This window comes from Macrobrachium nipponense, chromosome 38 (assembly GCF_015104395.2).
Source record: "Macrobrachium nipponense isolate FS-2020 chromosome 38, ASM1510439v2, whole genome shotgun sequence".
Lineage (NCBI taxonomy): Eukaryota > Metazoa > Arthropoda > Malacostraca > Decapoda > Palaemonidae > Macrobrachium > Macrobrachium nipponense.
The window spans coordinates 1,386,177-1,405,665 of record NC_061098.1 but is presented as its reverse complement, the minus strand read 5'-3'; the positions used below and the strand labels follow the sequence as shown (position 1 = coordinate 1,405,665).

General features: G+C 35.8%; 2 protein-coding genes across 2 annotated transcripts in view; one reads left to right on the top strand and one right to left on the bottom strand.

Moving 5' to 3' along the window:
• LOC135209548 (tetratricopeptide repeat protein 7B-like) overlaps positions 1–19,489 on the top strand; it is a 482,937-nt gene that overhangs the window by 21,817 nt on the left and 441,631 nt on the right. Inside the window, exon 2 of the mRNA XM_064242205.1 lies at positions 4,163–4,203. Within this exon, the coding sequence (XP_064098275.1) occupies positions 4,167–4,203 (37 nt within the window). The 5' untranslated portion in view covers positions 4,163–4,166. The remainder of the gene's footprint in view (positions 1–4,162; positions 4,204–19,489) is intronic.
• The window catches only part of LOC135209550 (homeobox protein MSX-1-like), a 59,854-nt gene continuing 41,838 nt past the window's right edge, over positions 1,474–19,489 (bottom strand). The window contains exon 5 of the mRNA XM_064242207.1: positions 1,474–2,506. Within this exon, the coding sequence (XP_064098277.1) occupies positions 1,957–2,506 (550 nt within the window). The 3' untranslated portion in view covers positions 1,474–1,956. The remainder of the gene's footprint in view (positions 2,507–19,489) is intronic.

Below are 19,489 nucleotides of genomic sequence, written 5' to 3'. Positions count from 1 at the left end.
TAGTTTCTGTAAAACGACTGAGATGGGTATTTGTCTGTCCGTCCGCACTTTTTCTGTCCGCCCTCAGATCGTAAAAACTACTGAGGCTAGAGTGCTGCAAATAGGCTTGTTGGTCATCCACTCTCCAGTCATCAAACGTACCCAATTGCATCCATCTAACCTTAGTAGTTTATATTTTATTTAAGGTTAAAGTCACCCATGATCGTACATCTCTTGAGATTTTGAGGTAAGTGGTTGCATTTCTGAGATGTAGCCTACTACACGAAAAGCCTCAATAGGAACTCGGTGATATAATCATTACGTTTGATAGCCCCTTGTTTAAGGGAGTTCATCTACGAGCCAAATTAGGAGAATGAAGAGACTTATCTCCGGGCAAATCTTACTGTTTCCTATAACTTAAGTATGTCATAGTTTAACCAGACCACTGAGCTGATTAACAGCTCTCCTAGGGCTGGGCTGAACGATTAGATTGTTATTTATGTGGCCAGGAACCAACTGGTTACTTAGCTGAGCTGATTAACAGCTCTCCTAGGGCTGGGCTGAACGGTTAGATTGTTATTTACGTGGCCAGGAACCAACTGGTTTTTTACTTAGCTGAGCTGATTAACAGCTCTCCTAGGGCTGGGCTGAACGATTAGATTGTTATTTACGTGGCCAGGAACCAACTGGTTACTTAGCTGAGCTGATTAACAGCTCTCCTAGGGCTGGGCTGAACGATTAGATTGTTATTTACGTGGCCAGGAACCAACTGGTTACTTAGCTGAGCTGATTAACAGCTCTCCTAGGGCTGGGCTGAACGATTAGATTGTTATTTATGTGGCCAGGAACCAACTGGTTACTTAGCAATGGGGGCCTACAGCTTATTGTGCGATCCTAATCACATTATGTCGAGAAATGAATATCTAATCACCAGAAATAAATTCCTCTGGTTCCGCAGTAGCGGTAGTGGGGAGCGAACTCGGGCTTCCAGATTGATAGGAGAGTACGTAACCCACTCATCCAATGAGGAACTTCCTATAGCATAACACTGCAAGGTACAACGGAATTGGAATAATATTATTAGAGGTGTTTTTTTCTCTCTGTGAGGCCCCGTTTGGGGGCACCTCAGTGCACCACGTGCGGTACACTGTAAGCATTACTTAAGGTTCTTTGCAACGTGCATTCGGCCCCTAGCTGCAACCCCTTTCAGTGCTTTTACTGTACCTCCATTCATATTCTCTTTCTTCCTCCTGTTACACCTTTCAAACTTTTTTATTGTCTATTTCTTTTTCAGCGCTGAATGACCTTATAGGTCCCAGTGCTTGGCGTTTGGCCTAAATTCTATATATTCAATTTAATTCAGTTCTCTTAGAGGGTATTCATTGAACACAGCCTTCCTTTATAAATTATTTATTTTTAAAATTTCAGAACCACATAATTAGGATATCCAAAATTGTATCACTGACTACGGAAGTGTTCCTAATTCATTGTCTATTCTACTAAACTAAATGGGTGCATAGAGTAAATATTCAATCTTCGTGATATGTATACAATCTTTGGTGTCTTGGGACTTCGAAAATAACTCACTACAGGAACCTTAACTTAATTGTTGTCAGCAGCCCTAAGGAGCTGACGTCTGGACAGCATAAATATAGTTTACAAAATTCTTGAGAATAACTTATTTGGTAAAGTAATTTACACATGACTTCTTCATTTCCCTTTGGCCGTGCACACCTGCGCAGCTGACGAAAGGTATTTGGTTTAATTATTTGGTTTATAATTTTTTTCCATTTTTTACACATTTTTTGCCCATTTTTACAAGTAAGTAAAGCTTCGATTTGAAAAGGACTGGCGAGAACTTTGTATGAATTGAAATGACAGTAATATGACATAACGTTATTGTCAGACTAAGGAATTCATGAAATACCAAGATGACTCTCCAGGACGACTTTTGTACCAGCTCGTATCTTCCTCCTCTCAATAAGCCTGTGCTCGCAGAGCGACTAGGCTCGCTGTGGTGGCTGGCAGAGGAACCGGCTTCTTGATGGTCGCGGTTGCTGCTGATGCGACTGTGGTGGCGACAGCAGGCGGCGAAGGAGTCGTCACAGAAGAGCTGAGAAACGACGGAGGGATGTGATGAGGTGCCACCGACAAGTTGCTGGAAGGCGGTGGTGGTACTAACGAGAGGCTGCTGGCAGTCGCATGCTGCGTCTGGCCGAGAGCGAGGCTCACTGCCTGGCTGATGCTGGTCTGGCTAATCGGGAGACTGGACGCTCCGCTCGGACCAATCGGGAGACCGGACGCTCCGCTCGGACCAATGGGAATGCCGGGCTGGGAAGGCAGCGGGACGCTCAGCAGTGACGACGGTGGGGAAGAAGCCGCAGAACCGCTCAGGAGTGACGGAGGAGAGGACGTGCCTCCTGCCCTGTTGGGGATTGACTGGGGCGTCGACGTGGGCTTGTACGTGCAAATGCCACAGAAAGCCGGGTGGTACAAAGGACCTAGGTTGCCCAGGGAAGTCATGCACCTGCAGAAGATAAATTAAAGGTGTAAATGATCTCATTTTACTTTGATCACGGAGCCAAAATATTTTACCAATTAAATGAATCTTTTTAATGTATGGAAACATTAGTTTGTAACGATATTCTTAAGATGTAGTGAAAAGTATTTTACTTACTAACTGCATAATCTTTATCCCAAAAACAGCGCTAATAAAGAATATGACGTAAACACCTTTCAGTAAGTAATTGATGAAGGGAAAATGTGCGCTTTTGATATTATAGGGTAAAATATTTAATGAAAATTAAACAAGAAATGTGGATAAATACTAACACCTACAAGTATTCCTTTTTGTGTGTGAACGCTTAATTTCTAAAAACCTCTTGGTGTACACACACACACACACACACACACACACACACACACACACACACACACACACACACACACACACACACACACATTGAGTCAAAATAAAAATAGAGGAAAAAAGCACGTGTTTTTATTAATGTACGTGGATTAACACCTGGTGATGAACATCTGCGCGTTCTCACGTGTTGAGGCGATAAGTACGTGCTAGTTATGATACCCTTTCCAAATTAATAGGCCCACAATCGAGAGGAGTTTGCGTAGGCCTACGTGGATGCTGGTCCACGTCATCGGAACATTAATTTCTCGAGGGTTTTAGGATCATTTTGTGATTTGTTTTGCGAAATTTTGAAGGCTTTTGCACTTAAGTATAGTAGGGCCTTGGCGAAATTTTAAGTTTTTGTACTTGAATACAGTAGGCCTGTGGTGAAATTTTGAAGGCTTTTGTACTTAAGTATTGTAGGCCTGTGGCGAAATTTTAAGTTTTTGTACTTGAATACAGTAGGCCTGTGGGGAAATTTTGAAGGCTTTTGTACTTAGTTATGTAGGCCTAGGGCGAAATTTTAAGTTTTTGCCCTTGAATACAGTAGGCCTGTGGTGAAATTTTGAAGGTTTTTGTACTTAAGTATGTAGGCCTATGGCGAAATTTTAAGTTTTTGCCCTTGAATACAGTAGGCCTGTGGTGAAAATTTTGTACTTAAGTATTGTAGGCCTTTGGCGAAATTTTAAGTTTTTGCACTTGAACACATTAAGCCTGTGGTGAAATGTTACGCTTTGGCAATTGAAAACAGTAGACCTATGGGAAATTTTAAGGTTTTGCGCTTGAATACAGTAGGCCTATGTGAAGAAATGTACATTTTGCGATGAAATGTGTTAAATTTGGACTCAGACTTTGTGGAATTCGGGTTGAAATTGAATAGGACTATTTAAGTTTCTGTGCACATTGGGGAAACATTAATATCTTGATGTGTTAGGGTAGTATGTTAATATCCTTATTTTATATAATAATGTTTTTATATTTTTATTTTATATAATAATACATATATCATATATATATATTATATATATATATATATACATATATATATATATATATATATATACAATATATATATATATTATATATATATATATATATATATTATATATATATTATATCCACTATATTGCTTAAGCTAATTCTATTTTATAATTCTTTTGCTTCGTAATTCGTGCTATACTGGTACTTATCTTGTCAGCTTTACTCTTATAAGTAAAAGGTAAATAGATTTGCTTTTATTGCCTATTAACTTAACTAAGCCTTTCCTTATTTCAGGGTTATGAGATGGGCCTACGTAGACGGCTACACCGACGACGGTGAGTACCCGAATAATTTATTTGTTCCTCTCCATTACTGAAGTGTACTATCACCTTGTGTTTGATATTGTTTTTCGCTTTTATTGATGCCCTTTTGGTCTCATAGTCTGTTTATTGCTGACAATAATCAGTTTTTGAACATCGTTAACAGTTTATTAAGCTACTGATCATTTGATAAATACGACCTTTGCTAGGCTACTGATGATGTTTAGAATACGACCTTTGTTAAGTAACTGATCATGTTTAGAATACGACCTTTGTTAGGCTATTGTTCATATTTAGAATACGACTTTTTTTTGGCAACTGATCATATTTAAAATACGACCTTAATTCAAGGTTGTCAGGTGATTATTTTTTAGTTTATATGGCTACTCATCATCTTTGTTTGTGGCTACTGATCGTTATTTGTAGTTTATCAGGCTACTGATAATTTTTATTTAATCAGGCTGCGGATCTTCATCATGAATTTATTAGGCTACAGATCATTATTTTTAATCTATCAGGCTACTGATCATCATTTCTAGTTTTATCAGGCTATTGATCGTTTTCGGTTTTTGATCTCATTTTAGTACTGAACGTATTTCGTTTTGCTACTAATTATCACACGTCTTCTTGGTCATGATTTCGACACAGTTCAAGTATATCACTGTTTTCAGTGTTAACTTTCTTTGCAGTATGTTGCTTTGACTTTCTTCCGTAAATTATGACGATTTAACTATCTTTTTTGAGGCTTTCATGGCAAAAAAGTCGCTAGATTTAAATTTAACTTAGTTACCCCTAAAGGTTGAATTATCCAATTTACCGAAGCTTACCCTCGTAAATAAGACATGCGTTTTCTATGTTTGTAATTTAATGCCATAACTGTAGACGATATTGTCGCTTAGGGTCCTAATTATTTCACATTTGTATCTAACAAGATGGTCTACACAGTACCTTCTAGTTTTATGGGGGAGGGGGTGGGGAATAGGGAGGATGTAGTAACCATGAGGTATGATGATGGTAAATAAATATAAGTTAATTAATGAATTTTATCGCCAACCTGATGTTGCTATCATTTCCAAATGTTTTGGAATATAAGGAAACTTGTGATATGTTTCATGGAATAACTTAATAAATACCGTCATACATAAATATATGCATATATATATATATATATATATATATATATATATATATATATATGTGTGTGTGTGTGTGTGTGTGTGTGTGTATACATATATATATATATATATATATATATATATATATATATATATATATATATATGTGTGTATGAAATAAATAAATGCAAAGTATACACACATTATATGTATGTGTGTGTGTGTTTATTATCCGTCTGCAATGTACTCGCAAAAGGCATGGGTTCAGATCCCGGCCAACAGATGCACTTATGATAAGTAATCCCCTTTGGTTGCGAGGCGTTCCCGAGGTAAAGTTAATTCGATGTTAAGGGGTATTAGTGGTTTAATATTTGCGAGTGTAAATAAGGTCTGTGTTTATTGATATCAGAACTTTCATTTTATATATATAGTATATATATTTATGTGTTTATTTACGTGCAGTCGGTAGAGCATTTCTTACGTAGTTTGAGCCACGGTCTAGACCGTGGTTTGAGCTACGCAGTGGAAATTCACCTGGAAAGATAACTTGACGAAAGCAATAACGATTTGATTCAAGATAAGCATAATATGTGTATACAACGTTTGCTGGCAATATAAATCCAAAGTGATCACTGTTTCTTTTAACTATATATTTGTCTACCTGAGTGGCTCAGTTGGATATCATTTTACAAGAGTCTAGTTGACTCTGAAGTAGAAAAGCTTAAGTATGATATATATATATATATATATATATATATATATATATATATATATATATATATATATATATATATATATATATATATATATATATATATATATATATGCATGCATGCATGCATGCAAGTCCAGATCAGTGACAAGCGAACAAGTTGAGTCTAGCGACAGACACTTCAAAACCGGGAATCTCTCTCTCTCTCCTCTCTCTCTCTCTCTGTAGAGCTGAGGGTGGCTTAAGCAGTATCCCCTCTCCATCACCCCCCCTGCTCCATGGACGAACTCCCCGCCACCATCACACCCCCCCCCCCCCCTCCACCCCGTCTTGAGTTCTGTGTATTAGGCAGGCCGGAATTTCACTCTCCCTCCTCCTCCCTCCCTCCCTCTTTCCCTCCCTCCCTCCCTCCCTCTCTGAAGCAATGCAGTCAAAGCTTAGTTGTTGAAGGCTCTGGCAAAGGAAATCCGGGACTCCCTAGAGGTATTTAGCCGCGTCAAATGAACTAATATAGTTATGAGTGTGTCGCGCTTATACGTACGCATTATATATATCTATATATATATATATATATATATATATATATATATATACATGTATGATTTAAAGTGTATATGTTGTACGTGTGCGCGTGTGTTTTCCATAGTACTACACGGTTGTGCACTCACTATTAAATAATTATGAGATAACTTAGATTCGTGGTTAATTACACTTTAGGAGTAGATTGATGGGTAGGTAAATATTAATATATATATATATATATATATATATATATATATATATATATATATATATATATATATATGAAGACTGTTTATCCCTCTCGAAAATTTATCTTCTGTATGGAAGTAATATTGATAATGTTATATAATATAGCTCTTCACTTGACTTTCAACCTCACTCAAAATGACACAAATCAGCCATGATGCATTTTTTTCTCTCTTCTACGTCACAAGTCTGATTATTTTATCCCTTCCTCTGTATTTCCGCCTACTCGGGGAGTAAGCCTACAGACTACTTTTTTGATGTAGTTCATCTTCTTGTTGGGGTAGGGGTAGGAAAGGTCTATGGAAGAGCCTGAAAAGGTCTGGAAAAGGTGATTCGCGTTGAGTTGAAGATACGAGAATTTTAGGATAGGATATTTATGATTCATTTATCAGAATGAAAATGTAAACCAATTTTCGTTGGTTAAACTAGGATCTATTTGACCGTAGATTTTAGAACGTTTTATTTAACTTCAAGTTAGGCCCATAATGTTTACAGCTTATGGGGAAAAATTCCTGCACGTGTCTCGAGTAAGCTGGAGGTAGGATCACGCCTTGTTTAGTAGTGTACACACATATGCATAAGTCTTTCATAGAGAGTTTTTTTTTAAATGCAGTTTTGTAAGTCATTGCGTTTACATTGGTCATCTCTAATTTCCTTATACATTATTAAAGTAAAGTCTCTTTATATAAGTTTCAAGAAGAGAGAGAGAGAGAGAGAGAGAGAGAGAGAGAGAGAGAGAGAATGAATCTCTCGAGGAAAATGATGCACAATCAGATTTTTAAAATTTATTTCTTAGGATTCTTGGCTCGTTTTTCTTCAAATAGTTAGAGAGAGAGAGAGAGAGAGAGACCTTACAGACCTTACATCTTGTTCGGGTTGCCCCAGGTCCCTCAGTGTGAGGCACCTCTAATGTCTACCAGAGAGTTGCTAGTACATCTTCCGGTATATTTTGCATCTTCCAATCTTGGATGGTCTGGGATGCAGTTTAGATATTTGTCGAGCTTATTCTTAAACACATCTACGCTCACTCCTGATATATTCCTCAGATGAGCTGGCAACGCATTGAATAGACGCTGCATTATCGATGCTGGTGCGTAGTGGATTAATGTCCTGTGTGCTTTCCTTATTTTTCCTGGTATAGTTTTGGGCACTATTAATCTACCTCTGCTTGCTCTTTCTGATATTTTTAGTTCCATGATATTTTCTGCTATTCCTTCTATCTGTTTCCATGCCTGAATTATCATGTAGCGTTCTCTTCTCCTTTCTAGACTATATAATTTTAAGAATTGTAGTCTTTCCCAGTAGTCTAGGTCCTTAACTTCTTCTATTCTAGCTGTAAAGGACCTTTGTACACTCTCTATTTGTGCAATATCCTTTTGATAGTGTGGGTACCATATCATATTGCAATATTCAAGTGGACTACGAACATATGTTTTATAAAGCATAATCATGTGTTCAGCTTTTCTTGTTTTGAAGTGCCGTAACAACATTCCCATTTTTGCTTTACATTTTGCCAACAGAGTTGCTATTTGATCATTGCATAACATGTTCCTATTCATCATCACACCAAGGTCTTTAACTGCTTCCTTATTTGTGATGGTCTCATTATTAGGTCCCTTATATGCATATAGCTTTCTTTCTCTGTCTCCATAATTTATTAATTCAAATTTATCAGAGTTAAATACCATCCTATTTACCTCTGCCCAATCATATACTTTGTTAAGGTCTCTTTGTAGAGCGTTCCTATCTTCATCACAAGTAATTTCTCTACTTATTCTTGTGTCATCTGCGAAACTACTCACTACCGAATCCTTCACATTATTGTCTATTGTTTCTTCAATCATAATAACAAACAGTATTGCAGCTAACACCGTACCTTGCGGCACACCGGATATTACCTTGACTTCATCCGATTTCTCGTCGTTTGCAATAACTATCTGTTTTCTGTTGTGTAAAAATTCTTTTAACCATCTTCCTACTTTATCCACGATATTGTGTTTTCTAATTTTCTTCGCTAATATATTATGGTCTACTTTATCAAAAGCTTTTGCAAAGTCTAAATAAACCACATCTGTTTCATTTCCGCTTTTCATATTTTTGAATATGTTCTCACGGTGGACTAACAGTTGGGTTTGTGTACTTTTTCCGGGTACGAAACCATGTTGTCCTTTATTAAACAAATTATTTTTTATTAAATGTTTCATAATATTTTTCTTCATTACCCTTTCATACACTTTCATAATATGTGATGTTAGACTCACAGGCCTATAATTACTTGCCTCTAGTCTTGATCCACTTTTGAAAGTAGGGGTAATATATGCTAATTTATGCTCATCATAAATCTTGCCTGTATCTACACTTTGTCTTAATAATATTGCAAGTGGCTTTGCGATAGAATGAACTACTTTCTTTAACAAAATAGCAGGAATTCCATCAGGCCCTGCAGCAGCTCCATTTTTAATTTCATTAATAGCCTGCACAATATCAGCTTCATTAATATCTATGTCAGCTAAATATTCACTATTTTCATCCCTTACTTCTATATCATCCCTTACTTCTATATCATTATCTTCATTATCTATTCTAGGGGTGTCATTATCTATTCTAGGGAGAGAGAGAGAGAGAGAGAGAGAGAGAGAGAGAGAGAGAGAGAGAGAGAGAGAGAGAGAGAGAAAATGAGTGCACAATCAGATTTTTAAAATTTATTTCTTAGGATTCTTGGCTCGTTTTTCTTCAAATAGTTAGAGAGAGAGAGAGAGAGAGAGAGTTTCCTTGTAAGATAATATTGCGCGAACTGATTTGCAATTAATTAATTTATTGATGACACGTAACTTGCTCGTCCTCATGTATTTTCAAGATAGTTTGAGTGTGTGTGTGTCTGAGAGAGAGAGAGAGAGAGAGAGAGAGAGAGAGAGAGAGAGAGAGAGAGACAGACCAGACTCCACATTCACTCATAACAGTTTAGACTAGAGGTTTACCCTGGCGTTGGCTGCGGGTGTAGGTTGGTATATATAAGTCGCTTGAAGGTTGTTCTGCAGCTGGCTTATATGCCATTGGTAAGACCCGCGGAAAGGGACATTACGGTCAACTATGTGGTTATTACATTGCATTTCAAGGCTATTTAATTTTAGGGGAGGAAAAAGGATTCTGTCTGAAGCGTTCTGCAGAGTTCCGTTTTGTGTTATCGAGGTCGGGTGGCCATCTTGTCCTGTTATATGTTTTTTATTATTTTTTTTTCCCATTTTCGCCGTTTATAATTTTCCGTCAGAGACAATTGTTTATAATTTTCCGTCAGAGACAATTGTTTATAATTTTCCGTCAGAGACAATTGTTTATAATTTTTCCGTCAGAGACAATTGTTTATAATTTTCCGTCAGAGACAATTGTTTATAATTTTCCGTCAGAGACAATTGTTTATAATTTTCCGTCAGAGACAATTGTTTATAATTTTCCGTCAGAGACAATTGTTTATAATTTTCCATCAGAGACAATTGTTTATAATTTTCCGTCAGAGACAATTGTTTATAATTTTCCGTCAGAGACAATTGTTTATAATTTTCCGTCAGAGACAATTGTTTATAATTTTCCGTCAGAGACAATTGTTTATAATTTTCCGTCAGAGACAATTATTCAGATATGTATTTGTCCGTCTGTCCTCACTTTTCCTGTCCGCCTTCAGGTCTTAAAAACTACAGGGGCTAGAGGGCTGCAAATTGGTATGTCCATCGTCCACCATCCAGTCATCAAATATATCAAATTGCAGCCCTCTAGCCTCAGTCGCTTTTATTTTATTTAAGGTTAAAGATAGCTGTGATCGAGCGTCTGAAACAGCGTCAACACAGGGCACCACAGTCGGCTGAGAGTTTCATACACGCATTATATGATGTACAGAAAACTCGATTGCCCCGAATTTTATTATGGGCATTTTTTTACTTGTTGAATTTTGATTTTTTCTTTAGAATTGATTTTTGATGTTGAATTTTGATTTTTCTTTAGAATTGGATTTTGATGTTGAATTTTGATTTTTCTTTAGAATTGGATTTTGATGTTGAATTTTGATTTTTCTTTAGAATTGATTTTTTATATTGTTATCATCATCATCATCAGTAGCATCTGTCAATGTTGGTAACATCTTAATACCTTCGTCTGTCTGTTTGATTGTTTTTTTTTTATGTTTAAAAACATCTAAGCCGATATAAATGACATTTTATGAAAACTATCTTTTCCATTAATTAATTATTATTATTATTATTATTATTATTATTATTATTATTATTATTATTATTATTATTATTTTATTATCATTATTATTTTATTATTATTATTATTATTATTATTATTATTATTATTATTATTATTATTATAATTATTAATTCAGAAGAACCCTATTCGTATAGAACAAACCCACAGGTTTCATTGACTTGAAATTCAAGCTTCCAAAGAATATCATGTTCGAATGAGAGAATTGACAGAAGGCGACAGGAAATACAGAAAGAAGTGATCAATTATTAGAAAAGAAATGTATAAATGGATAATAAATAATAGGTAAATAGGTATAAATGTAAGTAAGTTATAAAATGCAAAGAGAATTGCTTCGTTACAGTCATGACATCGCGTCTTTCACAGTCCAGTGTTGCGTTGCAGAATCCTTACATTGCGAAATTATAACTGTAATTCCTTAATTACAAGTTCACTGTTTGACATTTAAAGGTCTGTGACCTAGATCCGAGATTTTCGGTGGCCTAAGAGCTGCTTTGTTTGGTGTATAATTACTGCATCTTTTTGAACAATATCTCTGGCTTTTTCGCCCCATTTTATTAAGTGCTTTTTCGTCCCATAATCGAGCCTTTTTTTTTTTTTTTTTAATAACTTCCCTAGCGCTTTTTCGGCCAAATTTTCAAGCTTTTTTTATTTCTAATTTCTCAAGTTTTCTTTCGACCAACATTTCAGGCTCTTTGTCTCATTTCTCATGGTCTTTTTCGACCAACATTTCAAGCTTTGTTTTTTCGAACTTCTCATGCTTTCTTTCGATCAACATTTTAAACTTTTTCTGCTGACTTATCATGCTTTCTTTCGACCAACTTTTGAACCTTTTTCGTCCAATTCTCAAGGGGTTTTTCGACCAACATTTCAAGCTTTTGTATCTTGACTTTTATCACGTTCTCTTTCGACCAACATCTCAAGCTATTTTGTCTAATTTCTCAGCTCATTTTCGATCAAACTCTGTCCGGACCCGTCCCATACTCTGCCAATGGCTTGCCCATACCTACCGATGCCCTACCAACACCGTCCCCATACCTGCCTATACCATGCCCACACACTGCCCATAACCTGTCCATGTCCTGGCCTTACCTTACCCAAGTCCTGCCCATGTCCTAGCCTTACCTTACCCAAGTCATGCCCCATGCCCTGCCCCTTCTTGCCCATGCCCTGCCCATAGCCTACCCAAGCCTTGCTGCCCAAATTCACCCTCCTTCCCTCTTACACCTTTCGGTACCGTAGAGAGCCCCTAATAATAAGAATCTCAATTAAGAAAGAGACACACCTCTTCAGTCCACAAAAGGTCCCCACAAACATTTGGCGTCGGTCATCGGGGAGAGGGGGGGTGGGATAATGTGGAGGGGTTGGGGGAGGGGGTGGGGGGGGGGGGTTGTGTGAAATGATGCTGGCGAAGAGAGAAAACCTCCTGAGTATACGTTATTAGTGTCATTCCGGCGTCCCTCTGGCGTTAAATATGGTAATTATTTCAATAAACACTGTATCCCGCAAGGGGGTGAACTCGAGCCCTCCCTGTTCGTCTTGCTCTGACGCCTGGCGCTCAGAGCTCCGCCAGATGCCGTGATGAAATCTTGTGCTGTTTCTCTTTTTTTTCCTTTTTTCGATGTCTTTATTAAGGTAATTATAGGCCTTTATTGAGGTAATGATCGCAGATGTCATTTGTTTTTTGTTTCAGGTTTTTGTTGGGGTCGTTTTTGAGTTATTGGTATTGCTTTGTATTTCGTTGTTTTTGCCATGCTTTTATTAGGCGGTTTTATGAAAAGTTCGTTTGTATTTTAGGTAGTAGTGTAGCTTTGTTTATTATAGGAAGTATATACCTTTTCTGTTTTATTTTCGACGCATGTCAATTGGATTACTTTGTGTTTACACAATTTCGTTTGTTTAATTATATATATTGGTTTGTATGAAGAATTTGCTTAAATTTTGAAGAATTTTAAACGTAAATTGTATTTATAGATGACCAGCCAATCTACCATTCAGTTTTAAACGAAGTAATTGCTGACAGTTACTGTTTTTGTTGAAATGAGGTGATCGGCTTTCCTAGTTAGTTGACTCTCTCTCTCTCTCTCTCTCTCCTCGCTGACTAAGCTGTTGCCCTCGATCTGCCACACTTAATGAAAGGGGCGGAGTGTCCCTAATAATGGCAATCGTTTTAATTCGGTCGTCCCGATAATTTGTAACCAGCCGGACTGTTAACCCCACCGGGGTCATATATTTGACGGATGAATTAAAGAAAGAAAAAAGGTTAATGTTGTTCGACATTGAAGGTTTAACACCTCGGAGGGATTGTGAAACATGGTTTTTTTGTGCTCTCTCTCTCTCTCTCTCTCTCTCTCTCTCTCTCTCTCTCTCTCTCTCTCTCTCTCTCTCTCTCTTTAAAATTAGCTTTGTTTTCAATGCCGACAGTATCTCTCCCTCTCTCTCTCTCTTGTAAATAAGCTGTTTTTAATATCTAGCAGACATAGATATTAATGAAGCTGATATTGTGCAGGCTATTAATGAAATTAAAAGTGGAGCTGCAGCAGGGCCTGATGGTGTCACTGCTATTTTGTCAAAGAAAGTAGTTGATTCTATCGCAAACCCACTTGCAATATTATTAAGACAAAGTGTAGATACAGGCAAGATTTATGTTGAGCACAAATTTGCATATATTACCCCTACTTTCAAAAGTGGATCAAGACTAGAAGCAAGTAATTATAGGCCTGTGAGTCTAACATCACATATTATGAAAGTGTATGAAAGGGTAATGAAGAAAAATATTATGAAACATTTAATAAAAAATAATCTGTTTAATATTTGGACAACATGGTTTCGTACCCGGAAAAAGTACACAAACCCAACTGTTAGTCCACCATGAGAACATATACAAAGATATGAAAAGCGGAAATGAAACAGATGTGGTTTATCTAGACTTTGCAAAAGCTTTTAACAAGGTAGACCATAATATATTAGCGAAGAAAATTAGAAAACTTAAATATAGTGGATAAAGTAGGAAGATGGTTAAAAGAATTTTTACACAACAGAAAACATAGTTATTGCAAACGATTAGAAATCGGATGAAGCTAAGGTAATATCCGGTGTGCCACAAGGTACGGTGTTAGCTGCATTACTGTTTGTTATTATGATTGCAGACATAGACAGTAATGTTAAGGACTTGGTAGTGAGTAGTTTCGCCGATGACACAAGAATAAGTAGAGAAATTACCTGTGATGAAGATAGGAACGCGCTACAAAGATACCTTAACAAAGTATATGATTGGGCAGAGGTAAATAGGATGGTATTTAACTCTGATAAATTTGAATCAATAAATTATGGAGACAGAAGAAAAGATATATGCATATAGGGGACCTAATAATGAGACAATCACAAATAAGGAAGCAGTTAAAGACCTTGGTGTGATGATGAATAGGAACATGTTATGCAATGATCAAATAGCAATTCTATTGGCAAAATGTAAAGCAAAAATGGGAATGTTGTTACGGCACTTCAAAACAAGAAAAGCTGAACACATGATTATGCTTTATAAAACATATGTTCGTAGTCCACTTGAATATTGCAATACGATATGGTACCCACACTATCAAAAGGATATTGCACAAATAGAGAGTGTACAAAGGTCCTTTAAAGCTAGAATAGAAGAAGTTAAGGACATTGACTACTGGGGAAGACTACAATCCTTAAAATTATATAGTCTAGAAAGGAGAAGAGAACGCTACACGATAATTCAGGCATGGAAACGGATAGAAGGAATAGCCGAAAACATCATGGAGCTAAAAATATCAGAAAGAGCAAGCAAAGGTAGATTAATAGTGCCCAAAACTATACCAGGCAAAGTAAGGAAAGCACACAGGACATAAATCCACTACGCACCAGCATCGATAATGCAGCGTCTATTCAATGCGTTGCCAGCTCATCTGAGGAATATATCAGGAGTGAGCGTAGATGTGTTTAAGAATAAGCTCGACAAATATCTAAGCTGCATCCCAGACCATCCAATATTGGAAGATGCAAATTATACCGGAAGATGTACTAGCAACTCTCTGGTAGACATTAGAGGTGCCTCACTCTGAGGGACCTGGGGCAACCCGAAGAAGATGTAAGGTCTGTAAGGTAAGGTCTCTCTCTCTCTCTCTCTCTCTCTCTCTCTCTTCTCTCTCTCAGTAAAATATCCCCCGCATTTGCCCGCATCGAAAATGTTTGATAACTCGCATAGCAGACTCAATCAAGCCAAAATGGACTCGCGTATATCTTTATCGCCTGACGATGTTCAGTTTTCACGACTAAGAGGAGGTTTAATATTTAGGCTTACTGGCCGCGCGGCCCTGTTCAGCAGACATTAAGAGTTGACAGTAAACCGCTTTCGTAACAGAGGAGGAAGGTTCCGGAGGGATTCTCCTGGACACGCGAAAAACCGCGGTGGTGTTTTTCTTCTTGTTTCGTTTCCGTTCGTGTTTTGTGAACGTTATTGTTTTATTTTTTTTATTTTTTTTTTTATTTTGCGTATTTGTTCGTTTGGTTTTCAGTATACTTGGGCAGTCTCTCTCTCTCTCTCTCTCTCTCTCTCTCTCTCTCTCTCTCTCTCTCTCTCTCTTTATAGAAGCATCTATTTTATTTCATTCTTCAGTATTTTTTAAAAGTAAAGGGGAAAACTTCTCTCTCTCTCTCTCTCTCTCTCTCTCTCTCTCTCTCTCTCTCCCCTTGCCCAACCCCCCATGGATGCCCACCAACGTAGCGCACGAGGGCATGGGTATGTATACCCCTGTTTTGTGACTTAGGGGCCACACGGAAAATTGTCTTTTTGACTAATGTTCTATTTTTACGCTGCCAGCCACCTGCCAGTGCTCTGCCGTTAATCTCTCTCTCTCTCTCTCTCTCTCTCTCTCTCTCTCTCTCTCTCTCTCTCTCTCTGATGGAGCATCCAGTTCATTTTATTGTTCAGCTGTTTTTAAAAGTAGAGGAGAAAAATTATAGCACACAGACTCTCTCTCTCTCTCTCTCTCTCTCTCTCTCTCTCTCTCTCTCTCTCTCTCTCTCTCTCTCTTGAAACGTCCACTTTACTTCATTCATAAGTGTTTAACAAAAGCAGTAGAAAAAAAGATTATGTCACCTCGTATGATATTATATACATATGTAATTGTATAGCATATATCTATATTAAATACGTGTATATACTATATAAACACTATATATATATATATATATATATATGATATATATATATATATATATATATATATATATATATTATATATATATACATATAGTAGATATGGATATATGCTCCTGCTATTTGTAACTTTCATGAAGAATTATTAACTTTTTTTTGACAGGTACTAAGAGAGGATTCACGATTTCAGAAAAAAGAAAAAAATATCAAACAAATAAGAATACACAATCGACATCCGAAACACTTAACAAAACGTCAACTTCGTAAACATTTTCCTTTTTATCAAAAACAGCTGTTTTTGATCGAGAGCTTCATTCACAACAGCAATTTGTCAGCTAAACATCATGACTTCGTTCATGAATCATCTCCACCGTTTGATCTGACGCAACACTGCGGCGTTAGATGACGTTTTCATTAAAACAGCTGGTCCCCGTCATATCAGGATGGTCTCTCCAAGGTCTGTAGGTAGACCCTGGTCTCTCCTGGGGACCTGGGAAGAAGACCTATCGCTTTTTTTTTTTTTTTTTTTTCTACCACACTATTGGAGCGATTGGTTAGCGGGAAGAGATAGTTGTTCGGTAGATGGATGGAACGCTAACATGTTGGGACTAGGTGATGTATTACTCGGTTGCTTTGGTGGTATATTATATATATATAATATATATATTATATATATATATATGTGTGTGTGTGTGTGTGTGTGTGTGTGTATGTATGTAATAAATGGCAATCAAGTCTTCTTTCGCACTGAAGGAAAGATATGCTATTGTAAAATTTATTGTGATGGCAGTATATACATAGTACACACATATACTATATATATATATATATATATATATATATATATATATATATATATATATATATATGTGTGTGTGTGTGTGTGTGTGTGTGTGTGTGTGTGTGTGTGTGTGATGTATGTAATAAATGGCAATCAAGTCTTCTTTCGCACTGAAGGAAAGATATGCTATTGTAAAATTTATTGTGAGGGCGTATATACATAGTACACACACTATATATATATATATATGGTATATATATTATATATATATATATATAATATTTATATATATATATAGTGTATGTATGTGTATATATGTATATATATATATGTATTATATATATATACTATACTATATATATATGATATATATATATATATATATATATATATCATATATAAATATGTTGTGGGTGTGTGTGTGTGTGTTGTATTATTGCTATCACAAATTTTAACAAATTTTAAAACTTACATATCTTTCCTTCAGTACGAAAGAAGACTTTATTACAGGCTTGATTTGCCTTTTATTATTTTTCGTCAATACCACGTCGCTGATAAGAGAACTTTGTGGTAGTTGAATAATGATCATAATAATAATGATAATATTAATACTGCTGAATAAAATTGCAGAATTCAGCGAATTCATCTTATGTATATATTGTCTTTTCTATTTTTCTTAGTACTGGCCAATATTCATATTGGGATAAATCTAAAAGAGGGTCTTCCTCTAATAATAATAATAATAATAATTTTTTTACATAGCCTCAGGATGAAGTATTGATCTGTTTTCTTCATGGTGACGAAGGTTGTTATTTTGTGAAGTCGTAATAATTTTAAATTGTTATTGTGTTAAGTCTTAATAATTTTAAATGATTGTTTTATAAAGTTGTAATGATTTTTTTTACATTGTTATTTTGTGAAGTCTTAATAATTTTACATTATTTTATGAAGTCGTAATAAATTTAATTTGTTATTTTATGAAGTTGTAACAATTTTAATTTGTTATTTTATGAAATCGTCATAATTTTAAATTGTTATTAAGCAGTAATTTGAGTTTATTTAATGAAGTCGTAATAATTTTAAATTGTTATTTTATGAAGTCGTATGATTTTAAATACTTAATTTGTGAAGTAATAATTTTAAATTTTTATTTTGTGAAGTCGTAATGATTTTAAATTATGTTTGATAAAGTCGTAATAGTTATAGATAGTTATTTTATGAAGTCATAATAATTTTAGATTGTTATTTTGTAAAGTCGTAATAACTTTAAATTGTTTACGTGATTTTTTTTTTAGCGTTGCCAATCAAAAGTTGAGATCTGAAATGAATAGGTTATTCGCCGTGATATTAATGAAAAGCCAAGCAAGCAAGCAAGCAACGGAATATTAAAATAGTCATAAACTTTTGTTCAGAAGCCCTAGAGGTCTTCCTCGTTTCTCCAAACAAACTTCCAATCTCTTAATTTAAATCGTTATTTTTCATTTGCGTAAAGGTAGAATTGTCTCTCATAATTTAAAATTACGAATATATTGTTATACAAGAACGCACACATACGTACACATATATGTATATTATATAACAACAACAACAACAACAACAACAACAACAACAACAACAACAACAACAACAACAACAACAATAATAATAATAATAATTAATATATATATATATATGTATACATATGTAAGTTGTGTATATGTATACGTATATGTATATATGTGTATATTATATATATATACATATAATACATATAATATATATATATATATATATATATATATATATATATATATATATATATATATATATGTATATATATATATATATATAAACTTTGTATTTTTATTCGGTGTGAATTCGGAACTTAGCCAACCGGGCCCGCCCCCCTTTCCCCCCCCCCCATCCTGCCCCCCCCCCCCCCCCCCAACACACACATCCATAATAATACATCTGTCATTCCGCACCCATATATATCACAGTTCTATCACACTACATCAGACATATCCAGCTGCGAATTAAATAGGCTTTTATTTCATTTTTTTTTCAGCCGTGCCCGGAAGAGCCGCTTACACGACCGACCGAGTGTGTAAAATAGGAAATGGGGAAATTGGCTCACGAATTAGCCTCTTCACCTTCCAATTTCCTCCTCAGTGATTAATTGGGATGGTGGTGGGGGGGGGGGGGGGGGTTTTTTATAAACTCCTGTGTTCCGTTCAAATGGGCGTAGTCTAGTCGCTGTTCATTTTGGATTGTATTATTTTTTTGTTTTGGGCTCGCTCTGTTCTCTCTCTCTCTCTCTCTCATCCTCCATCCTCTCTCTCCACTCTCGTCTCTCTCTCTATCTCTCTCTCTCTCTCTCTCTCTCTCTCATTTGGATTCGTTTATTCTCACATTTTACTATTGATATATTGTTGTGGACCTTGTACAAAATTATTATTATTATTATTATTATTATTATTATTATTATTATTGTTATTATT